General features: G+C 43.8%; 1 protein-coding gene across 1 annotated transcript in view; it reads left to right on the forward strand.

The window, feature by feature from the left end:
* The window catches only part of LOC146780373 (hydroperoxide isomerase ALOXE3-like), a 325955-nt gene that overhangs the window by 48405 nt on the left and 251477 nt on the right, over positions 1-26073 (forward strand). Inside the window, exon 2 of the mRNA XM_085638942.1 lies at positions 15675-15879. Within this exon, the coding sequence (XP_085495068.1) occupies positions 15675-15879 (205 nt within the window). The remainder of the gene's footprint in view (positions 1-15674; positions 15880-26073) is intronic.

The raw sequence follows: 26073 nt of genomic DNA on the forward strand, positions 1-26073 counted from the left end.
CTTGTGTTTCTTGTGTTTTTCGTGTACTTTTCTTTTCAGGTTCGTTCGCATTCATTAAGCGCTGTAGCGCCTTGCCCGAGCCGGGCAGCAAGCCCTGCCCCCCTCCATACTCCCGCCCGCATCTTCCCGCATCTTCCCTGAGCCCGCCCACCTCCCCTTTATCACGGTGACCGCTGCGGGGGAGAGCATGTGCTGACCTGACCTCGGCCAGGCAGCACGTTCCCCACCAGCTCCGCCAGATCAGACTTGCCTCCTCTACATCCCAGCAGCAGAGTTCGAGCCTCGCACTCGACTCTGCCGACAGGTTCAGTTCGATAATCCTCCCTCACGCGCTCCTGGCATCTGCGCTAGTAAGTTAGTGGATACTGTTGTATTTCTTGTGTTTCTTGTGTTTTTCGTGTACTTTTGTCTTCAGGTTTGCCCGCATTCATTAAGCGCCGTAGCGCCTTGCCCGAGCCTGGAAGCAAGCCCCGCCCCCTCCATACTCCCGCCCGCGTCTTCCCGCATCTTCCCTGAGCCCGCCCACCTCCCCTTTATCACGGTGACCGCTCCCGGGGAGCGCATGTGCTGACCTGACCTCGGCCAGGCAGCACGTTCCCCACCAGCTCCGCCAGATCAGACTTGCCTCCTCTACACCCCAGCAGCAGAGTTCGAGCCTCGCACTCGACTCTGCCGACAGGTTCAGTTCGATAATCCTCACTCACGCGCTCCTGGCATCTGCGCTAGTAAGTTAGTGGATACTGTTGTATTTCTTGTGTTTCTTGTGTTTTTCGTGTACTTTTGTCTTCAGGTTTGCCCGCATTCATTAAGCGCCGTAGCGCCTTGCCTGAGCCGGGCAGCAAGCTCCGCCCCCCTCCATACTCCCGCCTGCGTCTTCACACGTCTTCCCTGAGCCCGCCCACCTCCCCTTTATCATGGTGACCGCTGCGGGGGAGTGCATTTGTTGACCTGATCTCGGCCAGGCAGCACGTTCCCCGGCAGCTCCGCCAGATCAGACTCGCCTCCTCTACACCCCAGCAGCAGAGTTCGAGCCTCGCGCTCGACTCTGCCGACAGGTTCAGTTTGTTAATTCTCACTCACGCGCTCCTGGCATCTGCGCTAGTGAGTTAGTGGATACTGTTGTATTTATTGTGTTTCTTGTGTTTTTCGTGTCCTTGTCTTTTCAGGTTCACCCGCATTCATTATGCGGCATAGTGCCTTGCCCGAGCCGGGCAGCAAGCCTCGCACCCCTCCATACTCCTGCCCGCGTCTTCCCTGAGCCCGCCCACCTCCCCTTTATCACGGCGACCGCTGCGGGGGAGCGCATGTGCTGACCTGACCTCGGCCAGGCAGCACGTTCCCCGGTAGCTCCGCCTCCTCTACACCCCAGCAGCAGAGTTCGAGCCTCGCGCTCGACTCCACCGACAGGTTCAGTTTATTAATCCTCACTCATGCACTCCTGGCATCTGCGCTAGTGAGTTAGTGGATACTGTTGTATTTCTTGTGTTTCGGTTTTTAATGTGTACTTTTCTTTTCAGGTTTGCCCGCATTCATTAAGCGCCGTAGCACCTTGCCCAAGCCAGGCAGCAAGCCCCGCCCCCCTCCATACTCCCGCCCGCGTCTTCCCGCATCTTCCCTGAGCCCGCCCACCTCCACTCTATCACGGTGACCGCTGCGCGGTCGCGCCGCTGGCACGCCAAAGGCGCGCCTAACGCATGCCCGTCTGCGCCTGTCGGTGCCTGGACCGCACCCAGCGCCAGGACCTCTGGTCCTCCAGATCCCCACCGCTACAGCACCACCGGCCTCCACGCTCTCAAACCCAGCCACCAGAGCACTGCTTTCAAGCTACACCCTACTACAACAAAGGAGTCTTCTCATGCGCACACTGCCACTCCACCGTCTCCGCAACCAGCGGAACCTCAGCCACCATCACCACTCCTCAGGCCACCCCCCGCCAACACCATCCACTGCAACCTCCTCAACGTTAGATCCCTCCACCGGCACGCCGTTGAGTTATGGGACCTACTCAACATGCTCACACCCGATGTCGTCTTTCTCACCGAAACCTGGATAAACATAAGCTCCGGCCCGGACATCGCAACGGCAATACCTGACGGCTACAAACTCAAGAGATTGGACCGCCAGAACGGCCCAGGAGGCGGAAGTGCCATCACACACAAAACCTCCCTCAAACTCTCCACACCTAACACCAACGTCACTATTCCCAACATGGAACACCTTCATTTCCAAATCCACACCAACCCTAGGACCACGCTCTGAGGCACGCTCATCTACAGACCACCGGGGCCACAAGCGCAACACACAGCCGCCATCACGTAACTAGCCTCTGCCCACGCCATCACCTCAACGGACTACATTCTGCTAGGAGACCTGAATTTTCACCTCGAAAACACCCAAGACCCCGACTCCATCGCGCATCTGGAAAACCTCTCCATCCTGGGACTCAAGCAACTGGTGGATGCCCCCACCCACACTGCAGGGCACACTCTGGACCCCATCTTTGCCGCCGGGTCCAACATCCGTGTCACCCACACCTCTCAGCTCCTTCGCACTGACCACCGCTGCATCCACTTCTCTTTCACGTCCGGCGCCGCACCCAAACAAGCCCATCGCCCCCCATGACGCAACTTGAGCAGGATCACCATGGACATTCTCACCCTCCTTCTAGACCCCCCCGCAGCCACCAGTGACACAGAACACGCCGCCTTAGAACTCCACAGCTGGATCACCAGATGCACAGACAAACTTGCCCCCCTGGGGCATGCCACCACCATACGCCCCCCAGAAGCAGCCTGGTTCATCACCGAGCTCCTAGAGGCCAGACGCACCTGCAGACGACTCGAGAAGGTCTGGAGGAACCAGAAGACCCCAGCGTCACTCTCCAACCACAGAAGCGCCATGAGAACTTACCACGAGTTGATAAAGGACACTAAAAGAACATTCATCAGTGAAAAGATAAACGCCAACGCCGCCAACAGCAGCGAGCTTTTCAACATCATCAAACATCTCACCAAACAGACATCACACCCTCCCAAGACCTCTGCAACAAGCTGAGCACGTTCTTCCATCAGAAGATCCTGACCCTCTACGACAATTTCAACGAACCAACGAACGCTTTCTCCCTCACCGCCACTACCTCCACCATCCCGACCATCACCACTTGGTCCGCCGCCTCCGTCGACCTCATCACCGCCACCATGAAGAAAACTCACTCTGGAGCCCCCACGGACCCCTGCCCTCTGCACATCTTCCACAGAGCCTCCGATGCCATCGCTCCAGAACTAACCCGTGCCATCAACTCCTCCCTGGCCTCGGGCACCTGCCCCCTGGAATGGAAACACGCAGAAGTAAAGCCCCTCCTGAAAAAGCCTTCGGTCGATCCTACGGATTTAAAGAACTACCGGCCCATATCCCTCCTTCCCTTCGCCGCCAAAGTCTCGGAAAGAATCGTCAACACCCAGCTGACCATGTTCATCGCAGAAAACGGCATTCTGGACCCATGCCAATCCGGTTTCTTGAGCAACCACAGCACCGAGACGGCCCTGATCGCCGCCATGGACGACATACGCATGCTAGTAGACCAGGGCCACACCGCAGCCCTCATCCTTCTGGACCTCTCCGCAGCTTTCGACACCGTTTCGCACCGCACCCTATCCACCAGACTCCACTCCGCTGGGATCCAGGGAAACGCCCTCAACTGGATCCGCTCCTTCCTCTCCAGAAAATACTCAGAGAGTCAGACTTCCCCCTTTTCTCTCCAAGCCGACAGACATCATCTGCGGAGTTCCCCAAGGGTCCTCGCTGAGCCCCACTCTCTTCAACATCTACATGGCACCCCTCACCAACATCGTCAGGAAACGCGAACTTAACATCATATCCTACGCTGACGACACCCAACTCATCTTCTCCCTCACCAGGAACTCAGAAGATACTAGACTCAGTTTTCTGGAACGAATGAAGGATGTCGCATCGTGGATGAAGGACCGCTGCCTCAAACTCAACACTGACAAGACCAAAGTACTCATCTTCGGCACCCGCCCCTCCGCCAGGAGCAACGCATGGTGGTCACCAGCCCTCGGCCCCCCCCCACCCCTACGCAAGAAACCTCAGCATAATCCTGGACTCCTCCATCTCCATGAACCGCCAAATCAATGCCATCTCCTCCACCAGCTTCAAACGCCTCCGGATCCTGCGTAAGACCTTCACATGGCTCCCCCCCAACTGCAGAAAGACGGTCACCAACGCCCTCATCACAAGCAGGCTCGACTACGGAAACACCCTCTACGCAGGAATAAACAAATCCCTACTACACAAACTCCAAACCATCCAGAAAGCAGCCACAAGGCCCATCTTAGAGACGCCACGCCACGAACAAATGACCCCCCACCTATGTAGACTCCACTGGCTCCCAGTCGAGAAGAGAATCACTTGCAAACTACTCACACACGCCTACAAAGCACTCAGCAACATCGGGCCCAAGTACCTCAATTACAGATTGAGTTTCCACTCACCCGTGAGGAACCTCCGCTCAGCCAACCTAGCCCTGGCAGAAGTGCCCCGCATCCGCCGAAGCAGAACCGGAGGCAGGGCGTTTTCCTACACCGCAGCCTCGGCCTGGAACTCATTCCCGTTGGAAATACGACGCACACCAACTCTGCTGGCTTTCAGAAGATCAATCAAGACCTGGCTGTTTCAACTGACCTGCACTGCCCTACCACCCCCCCCCCCCTCAGCGCCTTGAGACCCTCACGGGTGAGTAGTGCGCTTTACCAACCCCTGATTGATTGATTGACTGTTGAACTTCTGGAGTGGGAATGGTAATTTCTTTTACTATGGTATCCAACACTTCCCCTACTGTTGCACTCACTGGAGTGGGAATAGTCATTTTTACACCTCCTCTATTAAACCCTTTTCACACTGTTGCACTCACTGGAGTGGGAATATTAGTTTTTACCTCTCCGCACTCCAGCACATTCCCTACTTTTGCACACACCTAAGTGGGACTAGTGATTTTAACCCCTCCGCTATCCAACACTTTCCCTATTGTTGCACTCTCTGGAGTGGGAATAGTAAATTGTACCCCTCCATTATCCAGCACTTTTCCTACTGTTGCATACACTGGAGTGGGAATAGTAATTTTACCCCTGCACTATCCAACACTTTCCCTACTGTTGCAGTCTCTGGAGTGGGAATAGTAATTTTTACCCCTCCGCTATCCAGCACTTTCCCTACTTTTGCACTCACTGGAGTGGAAATAGTAATTTTCACCCACAGTAATTTTTATCCCTCCGCTATCCAACACTTTCCCCACTGTTGAACTTCTGGAGTGGTAATAGTAATTTCTTTTACTATGGTATCCAACACTTCCCCTACTGTTGCACTCACTGGAGTGGGAATAGTCATTCTTACCCCTCCTCTATTAAACACTTTCCGCACTGTTGCACTGGAGTGGGAATAGTAGTTTTTACCCCTCTGCTATCCAGCACTTTCCCTACTTTTGCACACACCTAAGTTGGAATAGTAATTTTAACCCCTCCGCTATCCAACACTTTCCCTACTGTTGCACTCTCTGGAGTGGGAATAGTAAATTGTACCCCTCCACTATCCATCACTTTCCCTACTGTTGCATACACTGGAGTGGGAATAGTAATTTTTACCCCTGCACTCTCCAACACTTTCCCTACTGTTGCAGTCTCTGGAGTGGGAATAGTTATTTTTACCCCTCCGCTATCCAGCACTTTCCCTACTTTTCCACCCACTGGAGTGTGAATAGAAATGTTTACCCATCCGCTATCCATCACTTTTCCTACTGTTGCACTCACTGGAGTGGGAATAGTAATTTTCACCCACAGTAATTTTTACCCCCTCCACTATCCAAAACTTTCCCCACTGTTGAACTTCTGGAGAGGGAATAGTTATTTCTTTTACTATGGTATCCAACACTTCCCCTACTGTTGCACTCACTGGAGTAGGAATAGTAGTTTTTACCCCTCCTCTATCATACACTTTCCGTATTGTTGCACACACCTAAGTGGGAATAGTAATTTTAACCCCTCCGCTATCCAACACTTTCCCTATTGCTGCACTCTCTGGAGTGGGAATAGTATATTTTACCCATCCGCTATCCACCACTTTCCCTACTGTTGCATACACCGGAGAGGGAATAGTAATTTTTACCCATAGTAATTTTAACCCTAAACTAGTCAACACTTTCCCTACTGTTGCACTCACTGGAGTGGGAATAGAAATGTTTACCCCTCCGCTATCCAACACTTTTCCTACTGTTGCAGTCTTTGGAGTGGGAATAGTAATTCTTACCCCTCTGCTATCCAGCACTTTCCCTTTTGTTGCACTCACTGGAGTGGGAAAAGTAATTTTTATTCCTCCTCTGTCCAGCACTTTACCTACTGTTGCACTCACTGGAGTGCAAATAGAAATTGTTACACTCCGCTATCCAACACTTTCCGTACTGTTGCACATAGTGGAGTGGGAATAGTAATTTTGAACCCTCCGCTATCCAGCACTTTCCCTACTGTTGCACACACTGAAGTGGGAATAGTAATTTTTACCCCTCTGCTATCCAACCCTTTACCTCCTGTTGCACTCTCTGGAGTGGGAATAATACATTTTATCCCTCCGCTATCCAGTACTTTCCCTACTGTTGCATTCATTTTAGTGGGAAAATTAACTTATTCCCATCCGCTATCCAGCACTTTCCCTACTGTTGCAAACCCGGGTGTTGGAATAGTAAATTTTACCCATAGTAATTTTAACCCTTCACTATCCAACACTTTCCCTACTGTTGCACTCACTGGAGTCAGAATGGAACTTTTTACCCCTCCGCTATCCAACACTTTTCCTACTGATGCAGGCTCTGGAATGGGCATAGTAATTTTTACCTCTCCCCTATCCAGTACTTTCCCTAGTGTTGCACTCTCTGGAGTGGGAATAGTAAATTTTACCCCTCCGCTATCAAGCACTTTCCCTATTGTTGCATACATTGGAGTCGGAATAGTAATGTGTACCCAAAGTAATTTTAACCCACCACTATTCAACACTTTCCTTACTGTTGCACTCACTGGAGTGGGAATAGAAATGTTTACCCCTCCGCTATCCAACACTTTTCCTACTGCTGCAGTCTTTGGAGTGGGAATAGTAATTCTTACCCCTCTGCTATCCAGCACTTTCCCTTTTGTTGCACTCACTGGAGTGGGAAAAGTAATTTTTACCCCTCCACTGTCCAGCACTTTACCTACTGTTGCACTCACTGGAGTGCGAATAGAAATTTTTACCCTTCCGCTATCTATCACTTTCCCTACTGTTGCACATAGTGGAGTGGGAATAGTAATTTTGACCCCTCCGCTATCCAGCACTTTCCCTACTGTTGCACACACTGAAGTGGGAATAGTAATTTTTACCCCTCCGTTATCCAACACTTTCCCTACTGTTGCACTCTCTGGAGTGGGAATAATAAATTTTACTCCTCCGCTTTCCAGTACTTTCCCTACTGTTGCATTCATTTTAGTGGGAAAATTAATTCATACCCATCCGCTATCCAGCAGTTTCCCTAATGTTGCACTCACTGGAGTGTGAATTGTAATTTTTACCCCCCTGCTATTTAGGACTTTCCCTACTGTTGCAGTCACTGGAGTGGGAATAGTAATTTTTACCCGTACACTATCCAACACTGTTGCATTCACTGAAGTTGAACATTTTATTTTAACCACTTATAAATAGTTTAATGTTTTAATTTAGAATATAATTTTTTTATTAGATTTTATATTATCGGTGTATTTATATATATATATTTATTTAGGAATATTCATAAATATAATTATGAAATACATTAAAATAAATATTTTATCAATTGTTTTAAAGTAAACATATATATTACATTTTATATGTGTATGTTTATTTTTTTAAATTAAATGTATTTGTTATATTTATTAAAATGTATATGAAATCTAATTTATCTTTTTAAGTTAACTTTATTTTTTTATATATTTTATAATATTTTTTATTTATATATTGAAATCGATATTTTGTACCACTATATTTTTTACATCGATATACTTTCTGATATTTTTGTACTTACAATAATGAATATAGGATGTTGATATTTCTGACATCGATCTGAAAAACTCGATATTTGTGTAAGGGGATATTTTGGAGGTCGATATTCTGTCAGTGAACCATACCACACCAGTGCATACTTAAGTGCAATAGATGTACTGGAGTCTCCAAATCTACATGCCCTACTAGGGACTTGCGGGTAGGTTTTCTTGGCCAATTAGAATAATACCAACTGCCATATACATTGTAAGGGTAGAGCACTGACCTTGGGCCTGTTTATCATTATCCAGGGTACTTTCAGAGTCAATATCTACCAGAATCAGTCGAAAAATGGGGGGAGTAGGGCAAAAAGGATGAATTTCATACAAATATGCTGTCCAATCGGTATAAATCAGTGGAGTGCATCACTAGCACCTAGGCACTCTGAGGCCATTTGACGATCAAATGTAGTTGGACACAAGATGTTATGTTATGTTAATGGGTTTTTATAACGTGCGCAGTAACTCCTGGGAGTGTCCCGGCGTGAGCCTATGAGGTGCCAATTAAGAAGAGAATTAAAACAGGAAGGTTTTGAGCTGTTTCTTGAATTGCCCCAGCTCTTGGATACAGCGCAAAGAAAAAGGCAAGGAATTCCAAGCCGTGGCTGCCCTAACGACCAGAGACCATTCTTTGAAGGCGCACATGAGGAATTTGCACAAGCAGCTGAGATGACGATCTCAAGTGTCTGGTAGGCATGTAGAAAGCAAAGCACTTTCTAAGATATATAGGTCCTCCAGCATACAAAGCACGATGCGCTATAACCAGGGCCTTAAACTCAACACGTTTCATAACCGGAAGTCAGTGCAGCATACGCAGATGATGCTTGACACTCTTTCTAGTAGGAATGTTGAGCACCAGCCTGGCCACTGCATTCTGGACCACCTGCAATTTTTTAAGAATGTAGTCAGGAAGGCCCAGATACAGCCCATTGGCATAGTCTACCCGAGAAAGGATCAGTGCCCGGGCCACTGTTTCCTTCGCTGTCCTAGGTAGTAGTGGAAGGAATTTCTTGAGAGACTTTAATATCCCAAAGCAACTCCCCGCCAATTTTTTAATCTGAGTCGAGAAGGACAACTGCTCGTCGAACCAGACGCCCAGATTTTTAACTGGATGTTGGTTCATCCTTTTCAACATTTGAGGAGGAACAAGACTCAGTCAGTGGACAATGGAGGTAGGTTAGGTGAGGGCCCTTGGTGGTTCCCAGTAAAGAGATTCAACTTTTCATTTAGAAAACTTTCAAGACATTGAGAATCTTTAGTGGGGCATGACTTTTACCTGTACCTGAGAATAGCACCACAAAGCTTGGTATCTCATTTTCACAGACCTGCAGGAGCTTCAAACTTTCGAAATCAATAGCATATATTAATACAAGATTCAAAAATATAGATACCAAAGTCGCATCATTTTTGGGGGGCAGGGTGGTCACTTTATCCCCATTCTTAAGATGTAAAACAACCCGTAAGAAAAGTTGTTACTGCTTTGTATGCCTATAGGTATTGTATTTATATAGTGCAAACCTAACTGATGCAGCAGAGTGCTGTTCATTACCTGAGTGTAAGATATTGGGGTATTAGTTGAAGAGTGGTGAACACCCACCTCACTTAATAACCACAATCCTTGTCAGGGTGAATCCCTAAATTCACTAAATTATCCAGAGCTCACCCCACTGGTAGCAATGGAACAGAGCAGGTAGGCTTAATTTAGAGGCAATGTGTACAGTCTTTATACAGTACTCAACTGTAACAAGTCAAAACACAAGAATCCAAAGTGAATTAAGAAAAAGTGGGTACATTTTAATAAATAAAATGACATAAAAATTATAAAAATCCAACAAGGGCAACCAGAGTTTTTAATTTGTAAAAGTTAAGGTTCAAAATGGCATCAAAAACATTGTGAGACAACCTCTATCATCTGGTTGCGCTTCACTGGTACCTAGGCTCAAGGTAAGGTGGACCGTGATGGAGTGCGGGTCGAATACAGAAACCAAGTTTTACTTTTGGGCTTAGTCTCTAAAATAGAAGTCAAAACTCTTCTCTGGGACAAGGCAGCAGGCTGTGGGTCAAGAGTGCTCAATATTTTCAAATAGGTGCTGGACGAGGTCCCAATGATGTGGTTTAACCTTTGCGGGAAAACTTTTAATTTTACACCGTTACCCGATGAAGATTTCTACCTTCAAACTAAGTTACATTTTGGGAGCTCGGATGCTTCCAGTGGGCCAAGGCTGCAGCTGAAGAGAGCTCCACATTCAGGATAACTTCTCTGTGGGGTCCTGCTGAATTGGATTTGCTGCTGCAGAGAACTCAGTGGGAGTCACCTGAATCTTTGGCCTAGCAGCAACTCTCCTTCATTGGATTGGCTTGGCTGATAAGTAACGTTCTCTTGCTGGTTCTCAGAGGAAAATGTTTAAGTTTCAGGATTTGTTAAGAGGAGTTCACTTTGACAGCAGCCAAGGGTCTAAGGGCCAGATGTACCACTTGCCAAACAGCAACTCGAAAATTGCGTCGCTTTAGCGACTTGCAATTTGCTTCTCGCTATTTGGCATGTACAACAGTGTCTTGGACACTGTTTGCGATTCCTATTGGGGTTTCAAAATGCGAGGCTCATGAGTATTAATGAGCCACTTGCATTTTGCGACCCCATTTGGAATGGCTGGCCCTCCCAGGGATGGTGGCCTGCTGGGCTCAGCAGACCACCATGTCGGGGACTGCTTTTAAATAAAGCAGCTTTTTTAAAAAATACAGCCCATTTTCCTTAAAGGAAAAAGGGATGCATTTAAAAAAAAAAATATTAAACATTTTCGTTTCATTTTTTAAGGGCAGTCAGTGGTCCCTGGGATCACTGCCTGCAGTTAAAAGATAATTTTGCATGCATTTGCAAAGGAGAAGGGGTCCCCTGGGGACCTCTTCTCATTTGCAAATGCATTACCACCTACTTGAAGTAGGTGGTAATTTGCAAGTGTTTTGCGACCGCAATTGCGGTCACAAAATATTAGTACATGGCTATGGAGTCGCTATTTGAAAGGGAATGCCCCTTCCAAATACGGAGTTGCTAAACAGTATTTTTCGAGTCGCAATTTATTTGCGACTCGCAAAATACTGTTTGTACATTGGCCCATGGTTTTTAGCGTGCGCAAACGGGTCTAAGAACCGCTTGCACACGCTAAAAAACATCGTACATCTGGCCCCAGGACTTTGGGGGCAACACAACTGAGTCAAGACTATCTTAAGCGCAGAGGCCAGTAGCAGGATACAGGGCAGATCCAGTTGAAACTTGTCAGCTAGTAATACATGAAAAAGGCCTATGGAAGCCTGTTGTGGGTCCTTGTAACTCACAGGCAGACTGCACAGATATCAGGCCCAATCCTCTTCTTTTCTCCCACCAGTCCTTAAAGTGTTCTCTGGAGAGTATTGGAGATGCCACATTAATGCCCAGTGCCACCCTGTGGGTGGGGGAAACTCTTGACCACTCCCTAATGTCATAAGTCCTGTGCAGGCCCATTGTCGTTTTCCCTATGGTAGCATGAGCACATTGCAGACTGTCCTCTGCTTTGTGCACATTACTCTACATTTTGCTTTGTACCACACTGTACTTTCACACAGAACACACTGTTGTTTTTGTGTTCTGTTCTTTCCTGTGATTTAGTCTGAACATGTAGAAAAAGTCAAACAACAATGCCTCTTCTTATTCTGTTCTGGTTAGGCCCTAGAACCTAGACAAAACACGCAAATGCAGCTGTTGTTTGGGAACTTGTACTTTTGTCATATAGGTATGCACAGATAGGTAACACACACACACAGAGAGGGACCTTTCCAGGGAAAAGAACGTGACAGCATCTGAGATGTAGAACTTTCTTCAGTGTCGGCTAAGATACAGGGTTTCCCGCTAACACCTGGAGATCTTCTGATATTTATTAATTTTGCTTCTGTAGAAGGCGAAGGATGTTAGGCTACACTGTTGCACATTATGACAGCTCCATTTATGATATACGGACTACTTGCTATGCTGAACGTATTTCTCATTTTCATACTTGTTGTGGCATGTCTACTGCATACTAGATCACAATATTTAAAATAAACATTTTAAACTTTCCTCATGTCTCTGCCAGAAATTATTATGGACTAGTATGGGTATGAAAGGGCGTGAGTGAGGGTGTGTCCTGTAAACACGATTCTTGAGGGGGTCGAGAGTGTTGTGTTCTGGGGTGTCTAATCCCTTGTTTCTGAGACACTATAGCTAGTCGGACCCCGGCTCATGGGTACTCAGGTGGTAGGATAACTCAGTCCCTGCCTACTAAGGGTCTATGGTCCCAAGCACAGTTCTGTAACTCTGCAGAATCCCTGCAACAGTAACCAATGGAGTCAAAGTTCCAAAGGGGTGACCCAACCCACGTTTGCAGCACTTCATGTATGTTCTACTACAAACAATCCCACATTGCCCTTCTGCCTGAAACCAATATGGGAGATCCCTTCTTCTTCTTAGTGGAGCTCCTTTGCCAACCCAGAGTTGTGGCCAGAGAAAAGAGGAACTCTTCCCCTGTGGTTGCCTTAAACCAGTTCTGGGGCAGCGCCTCTCCCACTGGGATTGGTGCTTGCTTGAATAGGGGGAACAAAGAAGGGCCTTGTCCAGATGTCAGCTAATATTTGCCCGTGATAGAATAGGTCTCTCATGTTGTTCAAGTTCCAGGGCACAATCCAGACCTGCCAAAGGAACAGAACCGGTCTCTATAACAAAGGCTTTTTCCTTACTTCTGGGAACTAGTTCACACCTCATCAGAGGGGTTATTCAGCTCCTGGGGACAGTTGGAATCTCATGCAAATAGGCTTCTAGAGGCTTTAAGCAGGTAAAAGCAACTTCCTAAACGTATTTGTGAATCTCTCGTGAATACCCAACCCTACTACAGTAAATGCAGCTTTTAGGGTTTTCTCTTACTGTAAGAGCATTTATAACATTACACTTTTACATGTACTACTTGTACATACCATGCAATCCTCCTTTAAGGGGCTATATGACCTACTTAGGGGTCACTTAGGACCTGATTTATATTTCAGCGGATGGGTAACTCCGTCACAATAGTAACGGATATCCCGTCTGCCTAATTATAAATTCAATTATATCCATGGGATTTATATTTCGGCAGACAGGCAATCTGTCACCATTGTGGCGCAGTAACCTGTCCACTGCAATATAAATCAGCCCCTTGGTATTTAAAAGGACGGGTTGTGCCTGTCAAAGGGATCATCTGGCAGGGCAGATTTTGGGTTTAAACCTATACAGTGGTGCCACACCAGGGAGGCCTGCAACCATCTATGCACTGTCATTGCATTAGGTGCCACAATGGATGCTGCAGCCCACTGTTGACATTTAACTTGCAAGCCCTGGTACACTGTAGATACTATTTATTAGAGAGTTGTAGGGAGGTTAAATATGCCAATTAGGGAATGCCAATTTTAGCATGTTGAATGTAGAAGTCCATGCAATATACCACTAGTTAGGAGGGGTAAAGTTTACCGAATTCTACAGCTAGCAAAAACAGTCAAGGCAAACATCTGGCTCTACACCATGCAGAAGATGGTCATTTCCAACAGTAAAGGCTTGGGAGACAATAGTCGATTGTCTACTTAAAGTGGTAATTATGCAATGACAATTAACACACATTCAGGTACAGGTGGATTGTGACTTACGCACAATTACACAATGTTGGGCCTAGGGCAGAGAACAGAATTCAAATCTGGATCCCCAGGTTGCAAAGGGGGCAGCTCTAGCTGCTATGCGACATTTCTTTCCATTCATTGTGATTCCAAAGTTTGTGTCTAGAGGGAAGCTTTACTCTGACTACCAGAAACCCAATTTCTAACACTCTGGTGCCGATTACGATCCGGTAAAAACCGGGTACGAACCGTCGGTCGGAGCGTTTTCTCCGTCCGACTCGTACCCGGTTGTACAACTTTACAAACATGGAATTACGATTCGCACGGAAACACCATTTCCGTACGAATCGTAAAAAACACCGACCGACGAAAATATACATACGAATGTGATCCGGGAATGCTGCGACGTGACGTCGGGACGCTTTCAGGCAGCGTTTCACGACCCAGGAAGTACGATTCGAACCGACAGCAGTCCGGACGGCAATATTTTCACGGCACACAAAAAGTGCCGGAAAAGCGAAGTACGCCGCGAAACGACCAGAGTAGGTGGCCCGGTACGCGCCGTACCCCCCCCAGCCCCTGTACGTTCGAGTCGTACCCCCAGCACCCGTACGTTCGAGTCGTACCCCCCCAGCCCCCGTACGTTTGAGTCGTACCCCTACCCGTGTATGTACACCCCTGTACGTGTCGAACCCCCCGTGTATGTACACCCGTGTACGTTCGAGTCGTACGTGCTGGGGGTACGCACCGTACATACACGGGTGGGGGTACGACTCGAACGTACACGGGTGTACATACACGGGGGGTACGACTTGAACGTACATGGGTGTACATACACGAGGGGTTCGACACGTACACGGGTGTACATACACGGGTGGGGGTACAACTCGAACGTACGGGGGCTGGGGGGGGTACGACTCGAACATACGGGGGCTGGGGGGGTATGACTCAAACGTACGGGGGCTGGGGGGGAGTGTTCGGCGCATATGTGGGCACATGTCTCCATGGTTGCTATGGGAGTTCGGTGCGGATGGGGTTTTTTCCATACGGTTGTAACATCGGACGCACGGGATGGATCGTAATTCCGCGGTCGGACTTCACTTTTCACATTTGTACGGTAAATCGTCCGTGGACGTCTCGGACACATTTTCCGACCCGAGGACGTGTGGGGAATAATTCCCAATGCGATTTGTATGGACTTTTTCCCATGCGAATCGTAATTGGCAGTTTGTACGGCACTTGTACGATTCGTACGGTAAAAAGACCGGATACGAGTCGTACGGGGAATTTTTTTACTGGATCGTAATCGGCACCTCTGTCTTTTTAAGATGTTTTAATTTCTGGCCTGTTTACTTAAATGTCGATCTTGATCACGTAAATGTCCTTGTTTGTACACATCACAATGCAGCATGATTTGATGCCAAATACACACCTTTTATGGTGCTGAGCTTTCTGATGTTGACCCTTAGTATCAAGTTATTGAATGGCTTTTACTGGTTCCTGTTGCAGCATTAGTTGTGACACTGGACTCCTTAGGACTACTGGGGAAACTGGGGGAAATGAAATTGCAATTCATTACATAAAATTAACAACTGAGACTGCAAAACAATGTCTTGGGAATCAAGTTCTTAGATGTAAGTGGAATGTTTTCCATGGTTGCATAATCTAACAACACATGTTTTGGAGATGATGTACTTGTAATCATGAACATGTTTTACAATTGTTTGCCTGTGGGAAGAATTAAATTATTGACAAACCAATTGCTTATTTTACTATATATTGAAACATTACAATAGTTGGATAGAGGAATCTGAGCAATGTCATTCTTGCTGCTATTGAAATGTCCTGGTGGCTGGTACATTTAAATGGAAAATTGTCCAGTGAACTAATGCTGCTGGATTTCTTGGTTTTCAGACCGACAAGTACCAAATCCATGAAAAAAAGGACTTGGGGGATATACACCTCATCCGCCTTCACAAAGAGCCCTTTTCCTTCTTCCCTGAGGACAGCTGGTTCTGCAACCAAATCACTGTGAAATCTCCCACTGGAAAGATCTACCACTTTCCGTGCTACCGCTGGATCGAGGGATACCTCACCGTGGAGCTCCCTGAAGGCACAGGTAGAGCACTACTTGAATTAGAACATAGCACCCAATTCACAAACTGGATGTCTTACTCATAACTTGTAACTTTTTCATTTTTTGAATTTCTAGTTTATCTTACATGCTAATCTGTTTTTGGCACAGCCATCACAGCATAAATATGTGTAGTTATATCATAACAACCATCCTCCTAACTCCTTCAAGAAAAAAGCACATACATGAAGACTGGAGAATTCAAAACCACTTTCAAGCACACTCTTGGAGCTGAATAACAGATTTCTAATTTTACCCAACTCAATGGAACTCATTTTATCGAACTCAGAAGGATGAAAGGCTGAGTGGACCTGCTGGGATTTTAACCTGTGACCATGAAGTCAAATTCAGGCCCTTACAGTGGACACATTAGTCCACTAAACCACCAGACCTGGCGCAAAAATAGTACCTCTGGAAGAAAAAAATCAATCACGTAGTATCAGGTCTATAAAGATACCCTTAAAGTCATAGAAAATAATATATCTAAAAGTAGATGTAGGTACGTGTTACACTACTTTTGAAACATTTCCAACAAACCTGTGTAATGGCCGGTTACACAAGTTCGGTCTAATGTTTGCTGGGACTATTTTTTCATGCAGCCTGAGTCCTCTCTAAGATTTGAGCTGAAGAAAATTAATTTTCTTGACTGCCTATCTGAGGAGCAGGGGAGCCTTATTTGCGTTCTCTTTCTCAAAAATTAGCCACTGCTTGCACAGGTCCTTATAGTTGGGATAGAACAAGAGAAAATTGGAGCTCAGTCTCATGAGTCAAACTTTTGAAGATACAGCTGGAGGATGAATATTCAACACTATCCTATGAAAGGGTTTCTTGGAACCACTTGCAAATCCCCTTTATCCCCAAACTCGAGGCAATAAAGAGCCTACGTCCATTAGGGTGCATCTAAGTGAGGTATTACACCTCTGGGATGGCCAGCTAATGTGATGTCTCCAGAGGGGATGCAGTTGCACTAAAGTATGCTTCATAGTTCACAGTCCCTGTTTAATTACTTGAGCAATATGACTAAATTAAAGCAAAAACTTTGCTTAATGTAAGACTGATGCTGCTTTAAGGCACACCAGATAATCAGTGATCCAGGAGTTTGAAACTAAGGGTTTCAGAGGTTCCCATCTTTGCACTAGATTGTTGCCATCTCCGATGGTTCTATGTCATTGGCTTCGAAAGAATACATTTTCAGCAGTTCTGACTAGATTAGTTGAAAAAGTCCCAAAGTTCAACTTTGGTCAAGGCCCTGGCAACAGCCCAAGCGGTGCAAGGCAAAATCTTGCAAGCTTTGCAAGGTTGAACTCTCAAAAAGATTTGTTAACAAACAAAACCTTACAAGTTCAATGCTCACAAGGAGTTTGTTTTAATAGGGATCATTTCAACACCCCTTGTGGCAACAAATTCCTGGATCCTGCTAGTCTCAACCTCATGTTAGGTACGCTTCGGAGGAATTCGGTCACAAAAAGAAAAATTGTGAGCACCCAATTCAACCTCAGCCTCTCAATTATGCCAAACTTCACTGACTTAGTGTAATCTTCACCCACATATTGCAAGAAACAGTTATTGTGTTTTGCAACTTTAATGCACTATTGTTATATATTATGTATTTCTCATGGGTAAAGATGCTACATTGAAGTCGACTAGTTGGTTTTCAAAATTCATAGCTGATCCTATCTACAAATTCCATACATGAATAAACCAATGTACTCAAAGAAGCCACAAATGGGGAAATATTGGCTTGTGATCCCAAGTGTCATAAAGCTCTATCTCAACTGGGCATTATTGCCTTGTTACTTAAACTCCTTTAAAATAGAATTGGGTGTTCGGTATATGATGCAATCTAGGAATTTTACTTTCAGATTAAATAAAACATTATAGTGAAGCACCTGAAAAGTGACCCATTTACACATGGAACACGTGGAACAGGTTTGTTGTCTGAGCTCTACTTTCTCATATGGAAATGGATGACCCCCCAATCAATGTGGTGAAAGCTAGTTCGAAGACCACTTTTACCAGATAATGTTGTTTAATACTCCTATTGTCTACAGGAGAAGGCTTATAAATAAGCCTGGATATTTGAGAAAAGTATTGCTGTGGGTTGTTCCTAAAATACTATATATATATATTTACAATGGAAACATTGGCTAAGCTCGGGCCACTGCACGCACAGGAGGCTGTTGTCCCTGGAGGAGCGGGGAGCCTGCCAGTCAAGAATTTGAGGCACTGTTTGGGAGCAGCCAGAGTCTGTAGGGTTACTCTATGGAGGAGTGAATAGTCCAACATTCGGAGGTACCCGCACAATGACTTACTAGACAGCATGAGGACGAATGCTTTGTCACAAAAATGCACAGAAAAGACATTACTTAGCCCTACACAGAACTGAATCCTTTTGAAGCTGCAACAATATTACACTGTGATTGATGATTTGTGAATATAAAGTTTTTGAATGTGGTATAAAAACGGAAGGACATGGCAATGCCCAGAAATCTAAAAAGTTGCATTATGGACTAGGTAGTCCAAAGAACTGGTAAACTATTGATCAGTGACACACTACAAAAAAATGTTGTACTTAAACATTTTTGACACATTTGTGTTAAGTATGGGTCTGTTTAAAATATGCATACTGATTCCCAGTGATTTAAAATCTCTATAAGCAATGTGGTGAATAAGATTGTTACAAAGCACGAGCATGTTAGTCCTTCCTTACTTTTGAGAATCAGGGATATTTAAACTCATGCACATCTGTTCCTCATTATTTGCATATGATTAAGACTGTTGTCCAGTCGAAACGCGTACTACATATTTGCTGGGGCCTGCTGGATTAAAAAACTGTTTTATTTCACTCCCGACTGGAGCGCCTGTTTTCTCGCATTGTGAAGGCTTTGTGGGATTCCTTTTGGCATATATATATATATATATGTATATATATATATATATATATATTATCTACTGGCGGTCGCCAGTAGATAGTTATAGTTAGGACCATGTTTCCATAGGAAATCTGAAAATTCTATTTTGAATAACTTTGGCGCCGGTTGACGAATCCTCGCGAAATTTTCAAAACTAATGGGGTGGTCCGTTCAGCTCCTACCCTGAAAGTCTCGGGGTGATTCGTCAAGCGGGGGCCGAGAAAAAAGGGGGGTCCCAAAACGCGTTTTCCCCATGCATTTTCCCATAGGACCTTTAGACACAGCTACAGCCCGAACGGCTGAACAGAATTACTTGAAATTTGGCGGTGAGGTAGCCATAAGGCCAAGGAAGTGCCTTTCGCAGGTCTGGTGTAAATCTGTTCAGTATTTCTTGAGAAAATAGCATTTAAAAGCATATCAATATCTATACGCGCGTACCGTGCGCGCACTGAGCAAGCCCTGTGCGCGCACCCTGCCGTGCGCGAGCGTAATTCTGATTGGTTGTTAGGTGTCAGTAAACATTCGAATGGGTCAAAATCAGGAAGTGTCGGCTGCCATTTTGTCTGTCGCACTAAAAAGGAAAGGTGGAGACCGTGAACAGGGGGCAGGGTAGGGAGTTGTAGACCCCCTAGTCATTGTCAGGGGGGCACAGTAGGACCACGAAGGGCAAAAAAAAGATTTACATTTTTTAAAAAACATCGCGAGGTGCGCGCACTCTACGCGTACCCGAAAAAACCTTAAAAACATCACGAGGTGCACGCACCCGAAAAAAAACTTTAAAAAAAAAAGAAATAAAAATCACTTTTAAGTGTTTAGATATTAGGTGGCTCTAAAAAGAGCCCTTGTGTTCATTGAGTGTTTTTCGGTACCTACAAGTAAGTACCGATGCAGAGTCTAAAGTTCAAGAGGAAGACTCTGTTCCCTTCATCATTGAAATGTACACCGTCTCCTCTATAAATGTCTTGCATGTTGTAACGCAAGTTGTTGTGGTATATAGAACCCATACCATAGTCTCTGAGGAAAGCAGAAACAGACTTATTGACGTGCTTTCTTGCTTTGTCAATCTGTGGACAAAATTGGTTGGACCAGTTCCACTTTTGCCTTTGGCATATGTTAGAATATACAAAGGCAGATTGAGGAAAAAGCGACATCAATTGCACAAAGGTGTCCTTAATAAGCATTTCCAGACCTACCCCAGTTAAAGTGCCTAGGTCATTTCCACCACAGTGCACAATAATAAGGTTAGGCTGTGGGAGATGTAGAAAGGTTTTCACCAAAGGCATTAATTGGTGCCACTTTAACCCTCTCTGACCAATCCATTTAATGTCTACATTTGGCAAAGCAAGGTCTCTCACCATACCTCTTTTTTCTGCAAATTTTTCACTCCAGAAGACATAGCTATGACCTACAATCCACACTGTGAACATGTTTCAAGGAGATCTGGATGCACTCAGAAGGTGTCTTTCAGTAGAATGGCAATATGAAAAGAAACACAGTTGGAAAATGGAGGCATACATACTTTTTTTTGATAAAAAGAACTCATTGGCTGATTTAAACCATTTTACAGTTAAAACTAGGCTGTATGTTTAAATTTTTAAAAGCATGTTTTGGATTGGTACAGAAAAATGTGTTCCCACTGAACATGGATTTGCTGTTAGGTTTGAAAAGTCAAGCACTCTTGCTGTTTTGATTTGAAACAATGTCTGCTGTACTTCTGAACTCTCTGCTCACACCAGTGTTCCATGAGCTGTTGCTATGGTAGCAGGCAGAAGTCATGTTGGGGGAAGGGATGATTTGCAAAGGGGTTGAAAGTTGCAACCAATAGAAATGTGTGATTCCATTTGAAAGAATATGGGAAGGACTGTGATTTTACATTAACATGTATATGTGGGAAACAAGAGAGAGGGAAAAATTGCCATTTACTGGTTGTGGAGAGAGGAGAGAGGTGTACAGCTCTGAGATTCTGGCTCTGATAATCTGCTGTTTGAGTCCCACATTTCTTTCTCAACTAATTAATTTTAAAGGTGAGTTATGAGTTTGAGAGGGGAAGTATGTGGTGTATTTTGATATAAATAATAGAATTGTCATTCTTGTTTTTAAGTTGTGTTTTACATTTTGTGATTTAGGAGAAATTTAACTGTCTTGAACTAGTAAGATATTATGGAGTATGTCTTCACTGTAAGTTAAGGTGTAGTGGTATTAGTGAGGAATATTGTTTTGTGACTAGAATTACATCATGAGTCTGTCTGCACACAGGATTTTTTGACAGAGATTTAATTTGTGTTGCTTTTGTTCTGTTAGCCTTGCACTCGCAGAAAAGGGGTAGTTTGTTATGTTAAAGTGTGATGGTTAGCATTCAGCAGAAATCATTTACTGATCAGTGAGAGGCAAATTCAAACACATTTGAAAATAGTATGGTACATTTTCCTACCACTTTAAAAGTTGTGTTTAACATTTTATGTTAAGGAAGATATTTAAGTGGCTTGAACATGTTATATATTATGGAGTATGTCTTCATTATAAGTTAATGTGTACTGGTATCACTCAGGAATACTGTTTTCTACCTAGAATCATACCATGAGACAGTGAGCACATAGGAAATGTAAAGAGAGATTTCATTCCGGTTGGTCTTGCTCTATTACCCTTGCACTCGCAGGAAAGGGGCAGCTTGTTTTTTTGTAACACTCTAGTCTAATCAGTCACCCTCTAACACATGGTCATGGTCTCAAGCAGCTGTTAGGACATGTGCTCCTTTCTGCCTGTCTAAACTAGAAGGAACATGTGTCAGTCTGTTACAGTAATTATCACTTGCTCTACCCCAGTAGTAAATGTGCTTTCAAATTGCCAAAGGAAATATTGCTTTCTGCCTAGAATGAGAGCATGAGTCTGTGTGCATACAGGAATTGTTGTTAGCGTTTTAATTTGTGTTGCTGTTGTTCTGTAAAACTTGCACATTCAGGAAAGGCTCAGCTTGTTTTCTTCCAATGTGTTGGTTAGCAATCAGCAGAAATCAGTATCTCAAAAATGTGATGCAATTGCAAATACATTACATTTGAAAATAGCATGGTAGATTTTTCATTAATTCTTGCAATGGCTGAGGTGGTTCCTACATGTTGAAAACTCCAATTAACCCTTACCACACATGTACTTTTACACACATGTCTGTACTCTTCATGCAGTTGTGGGAGTCTCCATGCAGATCTCTGTTGCAGCTGACAATACACAGTCTCCAGAAACACACTCTTTGCACACACGCAGCAGCTTCTGCTACACTCCCATGTGTATTAGTCAGCTCTGTGTGCTGTTTCAGATAGCAGTGTGTAATGCAAACAGATTCTAAATCACCAAGGCTCATTTCCTTTGCTCTAGTCTAATCAGTCACCCTCTAACACATGGTCATGGTCTCAAGGAGCTGTTAGGACATGTGCTCCTTTCTGCCTGTCTAAACTAGAATGAACATGTGTCAGTCTGTTACAGTAATTATCACTTGCTCTACCCCAGTAGTAAATGTGCTTTCAAATTGCCAAAGGAAATATTGCTTTCTGCCTAGAATGAGACCATGAGTCTGTGTGCATACAGGAATTGTTGTTAGCGTTTTAATTTGTGTTGCTGTTGTTCTGTAAAACTTACACATTCAGGAAAGGCTCAGCTTGTTTTTTTCCAATGTGTTGGTTAGCAATCAGTAGAAATCAGTATCTCAAAAAATGTGATGCAAATGCAAACACATTTGAAAATAGCATAGTAGAGTTTTCATCAATTCTTGCAATGGCTGAGGTGGTTCCTACATGTTGAAAACTCCAATTAACCCTTACCACACATGTACTCTGACACACATGTCTGTAGTCTTCATGCAGTTGTGAGAGTCTCCATGCAGATGTCTCTTGCAGCTGACAATACACAGTCTCCAGAAACACACTCTTTGCACACACGCAGCAGCTTCTGCTACACTCCCATGTGTATTAGTCAGCTCTGTGTGCTGTTTCAGATAGCAGTGTGTAACGCAAACATATTCTAAATCACCAAGGCTCATTTCCTTTGCTCTAGGCTAATCAGTCACCCTCTAACACATGGTCATGGTCTCAAGGGGCTGTTAGGACATGTGCTCCTGTCTGCCTGTCTAAACTAGAAGGAACATGTGTCAGTCTGTTACAGTAATTATCACTTGCTCTAACCCAGTAGTAAATGTGCTTTCAAATTGCCAAAGGAAATATTGCTTTCTGCCTAGAATGAGAGCATGAGTCTGTGTGCATACAGGAATTGTTGTTAGCATTTTAATTTGTGTTGCTGTTGTTCTGTAAAACTTGCGCATTCAGGAAAGGCTCAGCTTGTTTTCTTCCAATGTGTTGGTTAGCAATCAGCAGAAATCAGTATCTCAAAAATGTGATGCAAATGCAAACACATTTGAAAATAGCATGGTAGATTTTTCATCAATTCTTGCAATGGCTGAGGTGGTTCCTACATGTTGAAAACTCCAATTAACCCTTACCACACATGTACTCTTACACACATGTCTGTACTCTTCATGCAGTTGTGGAAGTCTCCATGCAGATCTCTCTTGCAGCTGACAATACACAGTCTCCAGAAACACACTCTTTGCACACACGCAGCAGCTTCTGCTACACTCTCATGTGTATTAGTCAGCTCTGTGTGCTGTTTCAGATAGCAGTGTGTCACGCAAACAGATTCTAAATCACCAAGGCTTATTTCCTTTGCTCTAGTCTAATCACTCACCCTCTAACACATGGTCATGGTCTCAAGGAGCTGTTAGGACATGTGCTCCTTTCTGCCTGTCTAAACTAGAATGAACATGTGGCAGTCTGTTACAGTAATTATCACTTGCTCTACCCCAGTAGTAAATGTGCTTTTAAATTGCCAAAGGAAATATCGCTTTCTGCCTAGAATCAGACCATGAGTCTGTGTGGACACAGGAATTGTTGTCAGAGATTTAATTCATGTTTCTTCTATTTTGTAAGAGTTTGACTCGTAGGAAAGGATCAGCTCATGTGATAGGATTTGAAAGTTTTTTTTAAAAAAAATTTAATGAATTTAAATTACATAAAGGTATTTTTTTTTAGTTTTTTGCAGGTATTGGTGCGCAACAGTGAAAAAATATAAAGATGCCTATAAAGTCAAGAAAAACAAAAGAAAAGAAACAACAACTATATTTGAAAACGACTGATAAAAAAAAAATAGGAGGCGAAGCACGTGTTGGAAAACAGAAAAAGTCTTCTGGTAAGCAGGTAAGCAAACTAAAGATTTTTTAAAAAATATCTTTAAAAAAAAATGATCGGAAGATACATTCAAACAGTGTTTCAAGTACAAAACAACAACAGAGTCGACAGCAAAAACAAAATGCTAATATAGACTCAGAAGTTAGGAAGAGTGACTTAACACGGAAAATAGATTTTAAAAACATTCGGCGAAAAATGTTTCAGAGAAGAGTGATGTTAAATTTGCTGAAGGATATGAAAAATATAAGAAAAAAACCAAACTTTATAAGAAAAAGAAAAAGAAATTAATTGAAAATATTGTTACCAAGTCATTAGAAATAAAAAAAAAACTATTTATTTTAATTTTGAACAGGATGCGTAGATTAGATAAATTAGTGAATGCAATGAAGTCACAAAGCAAAAGGAAAAGAGAACTGAAAAAAAAAACCTTTGTAAAGTGTTCTTAGGAGAATGGAAGCATAGTTCAAGTACTGAACCATTTTTTAATGAAGAGAGTTGTCTTCAAAGTAATAGTTTGTTGCATGCAGTTGACACCAATGGTAGAGCTTATGAGGTTAAGGATGGTTGTGTAATGGAAAAGGAGAAAATGGTTCCAAGAAATGAGGAACAAGTGATGGCTGATGAGGTTATGGGGAGACGTCCTAAAGCCCCAGTGTACACTTGGAATTGTAGTAGTATTTGTACTGTGCGTCAGGAATCTATTGATAAATTACGTGACTTTCTAAGAGAATATAGTAAAAAGAGTGTTAAACAGAAAATTAAGGTGCTTCAAAGACTAGATCCATGCAGAGTGAGAGAGAATACTGGTGTGCAAGGACATTCTCTGGCTTGTCTATCTCGGAAAGTGTGTCAAAATGTTTTTCACCATTTTAGGATGCTGGCTGTTCATCATACTGAAATGAGAAAGTTTGTGAGAACATTGTATTTTGCTAAAAGTCCAGCACTAAAGTTAAATGAGTTGAATAATGCTCTGTTCCGTGGATCTGTATCAGATGTAGTGAAGGTTACTGATGAAATTCAGTTTTGTTACTTTGGTCCAGAACAAGAAAGTGCAGAAAATGACACAGTTATTGATGAAAATGTGGAAGAGAATGTAGAACTCACTGTTAGTAAAAATTTTGATGATGAAATGACAAAATTTGCTATCATCTCTAATGAAAGACCAAATATTACTTGTATATGTTGCCATTACAAAAATCAAACAAGGAATGTTGATCTGTATAAAAAAAGTGAAAATGAAGATAATTATAAGTGGAAAGATTTTGCAACATATATATTTCTGGAAAATTGTTTTGATTTGGGTGAAGGTCAGCGTATTTGTAAATACTGTTATAACAAGTTAGAAGAAAATAGAATGCCAGCTAGAGCTGTACATAGTAATTTAGAATTGGTTGATATTCCTCCAGAACTTTCTGATTTAAATACGTATGAGTCTATACTCATTCAATGTGTCCATCCGTTTCAGACCATAGTGCGTATGGAGCCAAAAACTGGTAAATTACGTCCTTCGGATTTACAGAGAGGTTTAAAAGGTAGAGTTGTCTATTTGCCATTAGATTTGAAAAAAAATATGGAAACAATTGATGCAGATACTTTGGAAACTGAACCATTAGTTATTCTGGTTAATGGTGTACCTACAAAGAATAAGAAAATTTGGCAGGGGCTGGTGGATGTACGAAAAGTACAAAGAGCAAATATGTATTTGAAAAAAAGTAATAAATGGTATGAAGCCATTTATATGGATGAAGAAGAAATACTAGAAGACACAGGAATACCAACTGGGCAACTTGAAAAAGTGGATAAGTCAAAAGAAGAAGAAATTTATGAACATTTCAGCATACATCCTCTACATTCTAAAGAAGTTATGGGAAACACTATTGATCTGTTTCAGATGAAGAAAGCACAAGGAACTCCCGTGAGTGTATGGGAGGAGAGCTTGGAAGCTCGTTGTTTTCCCCAGCTGTTTCCTACAGGAGAAGGAGGACGATATGATGAACGTCCAGTACAGATTCCTGCTTCTGAGTATCGGACTACAA

This window comes from Triturus cristatus, chromosome 12 (genome assembly GCF_964204655.1).
Source record: "Triturus cristatus chromosome 12, aTriCri1.1, whole genome shotgun sequence".
In the NCBI taxonomy this organism is placed as follows: Eukaryota; Metazoa; Chordata; class Amphibia; order Caudata; family Salamandridae; genus Triturus; species Triturus cristatus.